The sequence below is a fragment of the Podarcis erhardii genome (genome assembly GCF_964252035.2).
Source record: "Podarcis erhardii genome assembly, chromosome: 3".
NCBI lineage: Eukaryota > Metazoa > Chordata > Lepidosauria > Squamata > Lacertidae > Podarcis > Podarcis erhardii.
In genome coordinates, this window is record NC_138507.1 from 26,820,017 (window position 1) to 26,832,123 (window position 12,107).

The 12,107-nt window shown below is 42.0% G+C and overlaps 2 protein-coding genes across 4 annotated transcripts in view; one reads left to right on the plus strand and one right to left on the minus strand.

Annotated features, from left to right (window-relative positions):
• TRAPPC12 (trafficking protein particle complex subunit 12) overlaps window positions 1-12,107 on the plus strand; it is a 220,182-nt gene that overhangs the window by 97,834 nt on the left and 110,241 nt on the right. The window lies entirely within an intron of this gene.
• The window catches only part of EIPR1 (EARP complex and GARP complex interacting protein 1), a 66,674-nt gene continuing 56,151 nt past the window's right edge, over window positions 1,585-12,107 (minus strand). For 2 of the 3 annotated variants that reach the window (XM_081857301.1, XM_081857300.1), the window contains one exon: window positions 1,585-1,908. In XM_081857301.1, coding sequence (XP_081713427.1) covers window positions 1,734-1,908 — 175 coding nt within the window. In that variant the 3' untranslated portion in view covers window positions 1,585-1,733. Of the gene's footprint in view, window positions 1,909-6,593; window positions 6,660-12,107 lie in introns of all 3 variants that reach the window. The other variant, XR_014155164.1, reaches the window with a different exon arrangement.

A 12,107-nucleotide genomic window follows, 5' to 3' on the forward strand; every position in this document is an offset into this window, starting at 1 on the left:
CTTTCAACAGAAGCCAAAGCTGTCACTATAGCAACAGCAGGAGTTATGGATCCATATTCATCTTCCCCTCCCAAAGCTAGTGGATTATTTCCTAGGCCTTGTGGCCCCTGCACTTCCTGTTGTGCAATAACTGAAACATTTTAACGTAACACAGATCATAGAATCATAGAATCTTATCTAGTCCAAGCCCCTGCAATGCAGGAATCTCAACTAAAGCATCAATGATGGCCAACCAACCTCTGCTTAAAAACCTCCAAGGAAGGAGAGTCCATAACCTCCAGAAGAAGTCCATGGCAGAAGGAGATAGGATCTGCCCATGCGATGCCCACCTGGTGGAAACTCTAGCTCACATGGCCCTTAAATGTAAAATGTATGACGATCTCCGCCAACAATTTCTAGACCATCTATGTATTCCAACATGGAAACCAGAGACAGAGGTTATACGCTTCTTATTACAGGGGAGAGACCAGGAGCTCACCAAGACAGTAGCTAAGTCCCTCTATTTGATTTTTTGTTGCTACAGGATCCTACCCTTACTGGAGACCCACAGAGATGAAATAGATTGCTCGCCTTTGGCAAATGACTGTACTGTTGAAATGGCGACGAAATCGCACTGGCCTATTTATTCTGAATGTTAGTATGTGATGCCAATAAAGGTTTCATGATGATGATGAGTCCATTTCACTGTCAAACAGCTCTTACTGTCAGAAAGTTCTTCCTGGTGTTTAGTCAGAATCTCCTTTCTTGTAACTTGAAGCCAGTGGTTCGAGCCCTACCCTCCAGAGCCAGGAGAAAACAAGCTTCCTCTGTCTTCCATGTAGGAGCCCTTGAGATATTTGAAGAAGGCTATCATATGGCTCAGCCACACTGTACTGACTAAACTAAGTAAAGGTAAAGGGACCCCTGACCATTAGGTCCACTCGTGACCGACTCTGGGGTTGCGGCGCTCATCTCACTTTATTGGCCGACGGAGCCGGCGTACAGCTTCCAGGTCATGTGGCCAGCATGACTAAGCTGCTTCTGGCAAACCAGAGCAGCACATGGAAACGCCGTTTACCTTCCCGACGGAGCGCTACCTATTTATCTACTTGCAATTTGACGTGCTTTTGAACTGCTAGCTTGTCAGGAGCAGGGACCGAGCAACGGGAGCTCACCCCATTGCAGGGATTCGAACCGCCGACCTTCTGATCGGCAAGTCCTAGGCTCTGTGGTTTAACCCACAGCGCCACCCGCGTCCCTTGACTAAACTAAAGTTTAGTATTAAATGCAAACACAGCCTATGTCTATTTGTTTTAAGAGACAGAAATGTTTTAAGACACGATTTGGTTCAACCACACACCTCCACTATGGAAACACTTAAGTGAAACTGAAATAGTTTACTTTGGTGTGAGTGTACTGGCAATATTCCATTTGTTTCCCTATACAGGTAGATGCTCCCTTTGGGTTCAACTAATTCATATAGGACAACAGAGACCATACAAGGAAATTGGATAGCAATAGTCTCTTTGTGTGTGTGTGTGTGTGTGTGTGTGTGTGTGTGTGTGTAATGTCAGATGCAAAACAAGAAAAACAGTTTTTAAAAAGTGATTTTCATAGCAGTTCTTTTAATTTTCAAATATTTACACTAGAGGGAAAAGGGTTGATATTCCTTTCATGACACTTATTTGAGAAATGGAGTATTTCCAATTATCAGCCAATATTGAGATAATGAAGCTGAAGAAATGTGAACAGATTTATAACAGTATGTGGTATTTAAGAGCTCTGGGAACTCTGTTAATAACAAGCCGTCCATCATAACTTAACGAGGCAAATAGCCATGGGTCGGCTGAAGACCATTCCACCGCATAGACACTGTCTTCATGTTCTTCGTAGGTAGCTATTATGCTGTCCTGAAGTGGTTCTTTAATCCTAGAATTTAAAAAGAGGAAAAGGGAAAAAAAGCAAGTGATTGGAGCAACTCTGATATATAAAGAGGTGTGTGTGTGTGTGTGTGTGTGTGTGTGTGCTGTAAAGCTCCTCCTCAATTGTGCAGGTTTAGGGCGGGAGAAGAAGCTGGAGGAACAAATTTAGCAGAAATAATGTTGTACTCACAATACCTGAGGAGTCACTGCAGATATCTTCACATCAATTTTCCTGTGATGCTACACACACACACACACACACACACACACACACACACACACAGCCACTCTTAACTACAGAATGATGAGTAGTATCTGCCTGTCTTGAGAGGCAATGGAGAGCACCTCCAACCACTGTGTTAGCAGCACCGATGTATAAGGGTCTGGCTACACCAGTGGTGGCCAAACTTGGCCCTCCAGCTGTTTTGGGATTACAATTCCCATCATCCCTGACCACTGGTCCTGTTAGCTAGGGATGATGGGAGTTGTAGTCCCAAAACAGCTGTAGGGCCACGTTTGGCCACCACTGGGCTAGACGATAAGGAGTGGTGGGAGGCTCCAGCTGGAACACCCCCCAAAAAATGCCTCAGAAGAAGAAGGCTCATAGCCAGGGAAGTGGTGGTAGGACACTGAAGACAGGACAGAGGATGAGGGGTGGGGGGACACAGAATGGTTGGATGCCAAACAAGCAACAGGCTTGTGTGTGAGAAAGGAAGAGGCAGAAAGCACGGCAGATGTAAGACAGGCAGCTGAGGAAGTGGGGGCTGAGGCTGCAACAGATCACAGGAGCCTGCTGGTCCTACTGTATTCAGCTCCCCTTCCCCCTTGTCTCCAAGGACTTGGAGACCTTTGCATGTAGCAGAACGACGAGTCCAGAGGTTGCACGGGGGGGCTCTCCCCGTTGGAGTTTAAGACGGCAGGGAAAACAGCTGGACAGGGAGGAGACTTAGGGGAAGGTGAGAGGCACAGATGGTCAATTCTGGCAAGTGATTTACTGGGGCAACTTACTTGCCCCGTAGGTTTCTCTGTTTGTATTCTATTTCCTTGAATAAAAAATCAACTTTACTGCTCGTCTCTGAGTCTCCATGCTGACCTGCAGCTGAACCAGCCCTGACTTCCCCAGGGCACAAGCCTGGGCAGTGTGTAAGGAGCTAAGAGCTGGCTAACATATTCATTAAGGAAGATCACAGCAAACCAGCTTTTCTTTCTCTCCTTCTCCTCAACCCACTTCTCTCTCTTTCTGGAAAACATTGTTTTAAGAATTTCCCAGGTTGCGGCTCTGAAAGAGCTAAAATACAGGGTATTTTAGTGCTCCTTCCTTCCTTCCACAGAAGATGTTCAAACATGGATGTCGTGGTCACCAAGGTCAGTACCATGTGATGTGAAGTTCACCTGACCTGCACGATTAGTCAAGAGAAAAACTGGAGGTGCTCACTGGCTGCCACACTGGCAAATAACGTTGGTACCCTGAAACTAAGGCTATGGAATGAGTATAGGTATTTTCATTACGAGATGCAGAAAATACGATGGAGAGGATATTGGGATGGAACATCAAGACTAAGACATTCTCATGAAGCTAACGGTGCAAAATATATTAGGAAGTGGATACTGTTTTTTCATTTACTTGGGATGTCATGGAAGTGCCCTCTCAAGCAAAAATGTGGAAGACAGAGTACGTATGTGGATTTTTAGCACAGAATACCCAGTTACATATTGCACAGAAGGAATGTGCTGCTTATTATATGATTTGCGCCAAGGGAGTGGGCTCCTGCTCTTAGCCTGTGTTGCCCATTGCTCAGCAACATCATTATTTAATAAATTTATATACCGCCCTACACACGCAGGTCTCAGGGCAGTTCACAGGATAAAATCAGAATATAAAAACACAGAATGCATAAATTTAAATCAGTTTCTACAACAAAGAGGAGGGATAAAGAGAACCCAAGGCAAACTTGCAGCTAGTTCACCTTGAGAATAAAAACAACAAATCCCTGAACATGCAGGACTCTTACTTGATCAGGGTGTCAGAGGGGGAGGAGAGACAGCAGGACTAGGACTGTCCTCCTGCTGGGAAGCAAGGGCAGCCTGACTCCTCTGTATCGGAGTCTGCGCTCACACGGTGACTCTCAGCCTGTCCTAGAAGGGCCTCCTTCTTCTGACCCCTGCTTGATCGCTCATACCTCCTGCTTCTAGCACTTTCCACCTTGTCCCTTCCCCATACTGCTCTCCAGTGTCCCACCACCATCATCCAGGGTCTAAGTCATCTTCTGTGTCATCCCGGAAGGTGGGGCTGGGGCTCTAGGGCAGGGGGTGCCCACCACTTTCCCTCATCCAGCCAGCCAGTCCCTGACATAACTCAACATCTTGTTTGTGCTGCTGGAAGGCGTTAGGAGCTAGAACGGCTGCTTAGTCAGCCACAACAGCCAAGTTGCAAACGGAAGGTTAAAACTGAAATCACATCCCTATTGCTGAACACTGGCAAAGCTAGAACACTGATGCTTCGCTGTGGTTTCTGATGCTTGGCATCAAGAACCAAATAAAATAATCCCAATGTAGTAGCTATGGAAGTGAGAGCTGGATCATAAAGAAGGCTGATCGCCAAAGAATTGATGCTTTTGAATTATGGTGCTGGAGAGACTCTTGAGAGTCCCATGGACTGCAAGAAGATCAAACCTATCCATTCTGAAGGAAATCAGCCCTGAGTGCTCACTGGAAGGACAGATCCTGAAGCTGAGGCTCCAATACTTTGGCCACCTCATGAGAAGAGAAGACTCCCTGGAAAAGACCCTGATGTTGGGAAAGATGGAGGGCAGAAGGAGAAGGGGATGACAGAGGACGAGATGGTTGGATAGTGTTCTCGAAGCTACCAGCATGAGTTTGACCAAACTGTGGGAGGCAGTGGAAGACAGGAGTGCCTGGCGTGCTCTGGTCCATGGGGTCACGAAGAGTCGGACACAACTAAACGACTAAACAACAAGTAGCTATGCAACAGAACAAGGAGCAGCATGAATGTTAAGTATGCATGTGAGAGAAAATCAGTTATGCTTTTTTAAAAAATATACTTTTTCTTTTCTTTTCCTGGAGGCTATGTCTATTTAGTCTCCCACACACACCATTTCCAGATCTGCTCTTCATCAGACGCACCTGGCTGACGTGAAAAGTTGGTCACGTCCCCAGACGGCAATGTGCCTCGCGCGGTGCTCACCCACTTATCTCAGACTCCATTATGCCAGAGATTTCAGACGTCTCCAAATAAGCAAGGGAGCAATGGATGGCACACGCCCCTATCAGGGGACATGGCCGACTTTCAGTTAACTAGGAGCTCGGGTTAACCTGGAGTTCGATAAACAGGCAACAAAGGAAGCTGCTGGCTTGCCCCCCACTTCCTTCAGGCCAGAGGCAATGCACAATTGGATGCACGAATGTTTTGTGTAACAATTAAACAATTAAGTGGTGGAGAGATGTATGCTAAAGAATGATATGCCGCCTTAGCAGAGAGATCACGGTTGTGCATTATCTGCTCCACTCGGCTATTTATAGTCCTCTCAAATTGTTCTGTCTTTTGCTGAATCTCCCTCTGGGGATTAAAGTATGCTGGTAGCAGGCAGAATGGAGAAGAAGCCTCTCCCCGCCCCCTTCTTTCTTTCTTTTTTTCAAGTGAAGACCACACAAGACTGCACTTCAGGAAGACACAAAGGGCTTATTTTCTGCCAAATGTTGCCTAAGCTTCAGAACCTTGCTGCTGATGGAACAGAGTGGCAACCTATGATTTTTCTCTTGCCGGAACAATAATGGCATGCAAATAAGCCTGACGAAAACTTTATTTAAGAAACCGCAAAACTGGGACAGGGCAATCAGAGTTTCCCCTTCTGGCACCACAATGCATAACACCTTTAAGGGGTTAAAACCCTAAACAGCCTCGGCCCAGTATACCTGAAGGAGCGTCTCCAACCCCATTGTTCTGCCTGGACGCTGAGGTCCAGCGCCGAGGACATTCTGGCGGTTTCCTCATTGCAAGAAGCAAAGCTACAGGGAACCAGGCAGAGGGCCTTCTCGGTAGTGGTGCCCGCCCCGTGGAATGCCCTCCCATCAGATGTCAAAGAGATAAACAACTACCTGACATTCAGAAGACATCTGAAGGCAGCCCTGTTCAGGGAAGTTTTTAATGTGTGACATTTTAATGTATTTTTATTCTTTGTTGGAAGCCACCCAGAGTGGCTGAGGAAACCCAGCCAGATGGGTGGGGTACAAATAATAAATTATTATTATTATTATTAGGCAGTACTATGCTACTTGAATGACCGAGGAAGCTCTACCAGCCTAGCAAGAAATTGCATCTGGATCCCACCCTCTCTTGGCCCACAGGCAACCATGGTGGGTGGTGGTAGGTAGGCTCAAGATTTCATACCAACAGTAGATAAAGTTTTATATATATGAGGGGCTATCTAGAGATGGTGGGAGGGTTGCAAGGGGCTACTGGGAGGAAGAGGAAATTGCCAAAAATTACTTCCCTATCATTTCTGCTGACAGAAGTCTTACTCGCTGCTAAGCAAGACCATTAGATACAAACCCACAGCTAATGTTCAGTGGAGGATAAGGCCTTGTCTATTTCTTTCTTTAAAGAAAACAACAACAAAAACCCAACAACAATTAAGCCAGTAGTCAAATATTGGAATACATATTTTACCTCACCTTTTCATCCATGAAAATCCTCAATAAGGTCATCTATCATATGTCAACTCAGTTTACCTCTGTAAACTAATCAAAAAACAACACTTCAAACTATTCAGGTTTTATTCATAAGCAGATGTACTGAGCCCTTGATAATTTCAGTTGCCTTTCAATATCTTTTTCAACTTTTTTTTAAAGATAAATGACCATAAATGTACACTGTATTCTATACTGTATGTGCCCATGTGAGAGATTTATAAAACATTACAATGCTTGCTCACTGCTGGAGGGTAATTTCTTTAAGAAAAAATACACACACCTTGAAATGAGATAAACTGTGTTTTTCTGATTCTGCCATGCAAGTCATCGTAGAAAAAAATATATTTGGAAACCAACATTTATACTGTTCTCTCAATAGGCAAGGATGATTTGACAGTTTCCTGAAGGATATTATATGAGTGCACACAAATAGCATATTAAAATATTCCTCAAGTTAAAATATTTATCATATTTATTTTATAGGAGTTACTCCGCAGTTGTAAGTGTTTGCAACATGAGTTCTGCAATGCTTCAAAGACTGTTTTCAGATTATGACCAGATGCAGACTGCATGGCTGCGCCATCAAAAAACTTTTTGCTCCCTAGAAAAAGGAACACAACAGGGCTGCCCTATCTCTCCATTGTTATTTATTTCAGTCCTGGAGGTGCTTTTGAACATGATTAGAAGGGACCAGCTGATTCAAGGAATTAAGGTCGGAGCTAAACAATATAAACTTAAGGCTTTTGCAGATGACTTGGTGTTGACATTACAGGAGCCAGAATATAGTACGAAAAGGGTGTTAGAATTGATTCAAGAATTTGGTCATGTGGCAGGATTTAAATTGAACAAACAAAAAACTAAGGTTTTAGAGAAAAATTTGACAATAATGGAAAAAGAAAGGTTTCAGAAGGAGACAGACTTAACTGTGGTTAAGAAAGTGAAATACCTAGGGATTAACATGACGGCTAAAAATTTGAATTTATTTAAAGATAACTATGAGAAATGCTGGATAGAAGTCAAGAAAGATATAGAAATTTGGTCAAAATTGAAGCTTTCCTTGTTGGGTCAGATCGCTGCTATAAAGATGAATGTATTGCCAAAAATGTTGTTTTTGTTTCAAACTTTACAGATTGTGGACAAGATGGATTGTTTCAAGAGGTGGCAAAGAGATATTTCTAAATTTGTCTGGCAGGGCAAAAAGCCCAGAATAAAATTTAAAATATTGACTGATGCTAAAGAAAGAGGGGGGTTTGCCCTGCCAGACATGAAGTTGTACTATGAATCAGCAGCATTCTGCTGGTTGAAAGATTGGCTACTTCTTGAGAACACGGACATTTTGGACTTGGAAGGGTTCAACAATGCTTTTGGGTGGCATGCATATTTGTGGTACGACAAGGTAAAAGCTAATAGAGCATTTAAAAACCATATTGTCAGGAAAGCTGTGTTTAGTGTCTGGACAAGATATAAAGACCTATTGGAAAACAAGACCCCAAGGTGGCTATCACCTATGGAGGCTAAGGCTTTGAAAAAACTCAATATGGAGGCCAAGTGGCCAAAATATTGGGATATACTAGAACAAGATCGAGACACATTGAGATTGCAGAGTTTTGAGAAACTAAAAGATAAAGTGCGAGATTGGCTACATTATCATCAAATTAGAGAGGCTTTAACTTGGATAAAAAAATCGGCTTCCAGGTGGAAAAATCGAAATTAGAAACAGAATTGTTAGAACCTAAAACTAAGATACTTTCAAGAATGTACAACTTGCTGCTAAAATGGAATACACAGGATGAAACAGTTAAATCAGCTATGATTAAATGGGCACAGGACATTGGTCATAACATTATGTTTGCTGACTGGGAAAAGTTGTGGACCACTGATATGAAGTTTACGGCATGTAATGCCTTAAGAGAAAATGTTATGAAAATGATTTATAGGTGGTACATGACCCCAGTCAAGCTTGCAAAAATTTATCACCTGCCTGACAATAAATGTTGGAAATGTAAAGAAACTCAGGGAACATTCTTTCACCTTTGGTGGACATGCCCAAAGGTTAAGGCTTTTTGGGAAATGATCTATAACGAACTAAAGAAGGTATTTAAATATACTTTTCCAAAGAAACCAGAGGCCTTCCTTCTGGGCATTGTCGGCCAATTGGTGTCAAAGAAAGATAGAACATTCTTTATGTATGCAACAACCGCAGCAAGAATACTCATCGCAAAGTATTGGAAGACACAAGATTTGCCCACCCTGGAAGAATGGCGGATGCAAGTGATAGACTATATGGAATTGGCAGAAATGACTGGCAGAATCCGAGACCTGGGAGAAGAGTCGGTGGAAGAGGACTGGAAGAAGTTCAAAGAATACCTACAAAAACATTGTAAAATGTTTGAATGTTAAAATGATGTTGGATATAAAGATAATATGGCATGAGTGACATGGTAAAAAGAAATATGCAAAAATGTTTTAAAAGAAAAGGGTGTAAAGGCCAGAGTAATATTATGTCAAAATTAAACAAAATGATATAAGGGATTAAGTTATAAAGAACATGTAAAAATGGATTTAAAAAGAAGGGGAAAATCGAAGACATAATAGGTTGAAATGTATAATATTGATTAAGATTTGAAAGAGGGTAAGGATCTGCTGAATTTGATTGTGTAAAGGGGAACACAGGAAAGGGAGATGTGAGGAAGTCAGGAAAGAGGGTTATAAAGACAAGAATCAAAAAACTAATTTTCTTTATTTTCTGTTTTTTCTTATCTTTTTTGTCTTATGTTTTTTACTGTGTTTTTTAGTTCTGTTGGATTACGTTGTTTTTTATTGTATGTTTTTTCTGTTTTGCTTGATGGTGATACTTGTTTTATTATATAAAATCAAAATAAATATCTTTTAAAAAAAACAAAAAACTTTTTGCTCCCTGCTCTTGCTGTTTATCATCAAGCCCGATGAAGAGTCCTGAAGAACTCAGAAGTTTGCACATTGTTTTCTGACATACTGTTTGGCCTATTAAAGACTTAATATGGATTTTGGAATGAATTGCAGAATTTGCTAAACACTAGTATCCAGATCTAAACCAAATGAGAATTAATAAACAACAACAGCATACCAATAAACAGGGACATAATTCACATTTAAATAATGTTAAACTCCTTTAGTGCAACTTCGTCTCATACGGCACACAAATAAGAGCGGCATTTCATATGCAATTCTTGATCCAGGTGAAGTTTTAGAACTATGCCTAAACAGAGGAGCAGTTGGCAAAACACGTTGTCTGCAAGCAATCGAGGGAGAGAAATTCCTGTCCTTACCAGAAACAAACAAGAGGTGTCTCAGTTGGTCCATGCAAGTGTACTGTTGCTGATTGGCTAGCCCTGAATGTGAGTTGAAGTGTCTAACCAATCAGCAACCACACACTGCATAACACTGACTGAGACACCTACCTAAACTGCCATCTCCTGTTGGTTTCTGTTAAGGACAGGAATCCACTTCATCCCACAATTGCAACACAGTAGTGGGCAGCAGTTTCAGCTGGAAAACTGCCTAACTAGCCATTACTGTCATGTTAATCATGTTTTCCTGTTTATACTATATATGATCCTGTTATAACTCTAAGCCTACACTATGCTATTTTTTTAAATTAAAAAAATGTTAATAAAAGCTGGATTCTGCAACCTGCATAAGTTATCCAAGTTAAGCAAATCTGTATATTTGTATATCTCTATATCTGAAGGAGTGTCTCCAGACCCATTGTTCTACCTGGACACTGAGGTCCAGTGCCGAGGGCCTTCTGGTGGTTCCCTCGTTGCGAGGAGCCAAGTTACAGGGAACCAGGCAGAGGGCCTTCTCGGTAGTGGCGCCTGCCCTGTGGAACGCCCTCCCACCAGATGTCAAAGAGAACAACAATTACCAGACTTTTAGAAGACATCTGAAGGCAGCCCTGTTTAGGGAAACTTTTAATGTTTGATGCATTACTGTATTACTGTATTTTAATATTTTGTAAGAAGCTGCCCAGAGTGGCTGGGGAAGCCCAGCCAGATGGACAGGGTATAAATAAATTATTATTATTATTATTATTATTATTATTATTATTATTATTATTAATTATTTCATTCTGCTTCTGGTAATATTGGGAAGGGGGAAAGAACTACAGTATTGCTACCATCCACACTTCAGGGTCCTGGATTTCACAGTGTATTAAGGTCTAGAAACTTGTTTCAGGTTTTTTTTAAACCAGCTTGAGGTTTTCAGCATACTGAATAGAAGTGTGTGTGTGTTTCCTGCATGGAATCGGACACTATGTGAATAAAGGAACTGCTAGTATGTTGATATGGGGATTCTTTATCACAGAAATAATGAAGAACTTTTGGGGGAGAGCTGGCCTTCTCAACCATGGGAATCACAACTTCATTCTCTCTGTGTCTAATCTCCTTTCACAGAGTTGTTACGAGGATAAAATGTAGCAAAACCCACAAATGCTCTTATCTACATTGAGAATATGCTGAACTGCATTGCTAGATTGCCTAGAAAGCTAATGTAAACTGGGTGCTTGACTACACCAGAGAACTGAACAGCTGTGTCTCTTGCATTTGTAGAGCAAGTATTTTAACTGGATCATTTAACAAGCGGTTCATTGCCACGTACAAGGCCCATGCAACTCCCCAAAAAGTTACACCAAACAAAATCTTCAGGCAGTAACCTGAAGAATCATCTCTTTCCTGCTTCTGAAGAAGTTAAGATTTTCAATCTGATCCATAAAAGGCATGAACATCGGAATATTCAAATTAAACACATGTCAAATCACATCCTACTCCTAATTCTAATTTGATTGCAGCACTACAATATACTATATGTTGATATTTAAGTCAATCCTATTCTGAAAAGGCTTGCAGGGAAGACCTTTTATTCCATTAAATGCAACAAAACGTCACAGTGCAAAGCGGTCTGGTTCAGTTTTCCAGTTATGTTTTCCAGGGTTCGGCCCTGAACCTGGATGTCCAGGTTTTGATTGTGTCCAGGAATGCATTTGCAGAGCTAAACTTAGTGCAACAACTTAGCCTGTTCTGGAGATGCCAGATTTGGCCATGGCATCCCATGTCCCACTTATACAGTATGTCATTTAGACTGCCATAATACACTTCACTCGGAGCTACCTTTAGGGACCGCCTGGAAACTGCAACTGGTTCGTATTGCTGCAGCCAGACTGTGGACAATACTGGTGATAGGAAACTTGTGATTCCAATGTTAAAAACCTTCGCTGGCTGACTGTCTGCTTCTGGGCACAATTCAAAGAGCTGGTTAGGATGTTCAAAGCCCAACACAACTTAAAACCCATGGATAATGGATTTTGGGGTATAACATTGAGTATGATGCCTGGGTAAAACTGTGGAATGAGAGTATAAAATGTACAGCATGTACCACCTTAAGAGAGAATATAATGAAAATGTTGTATCGCTGGTATTTGACACCTGTTAAACTGGCGAGAATGTACAGGATGAG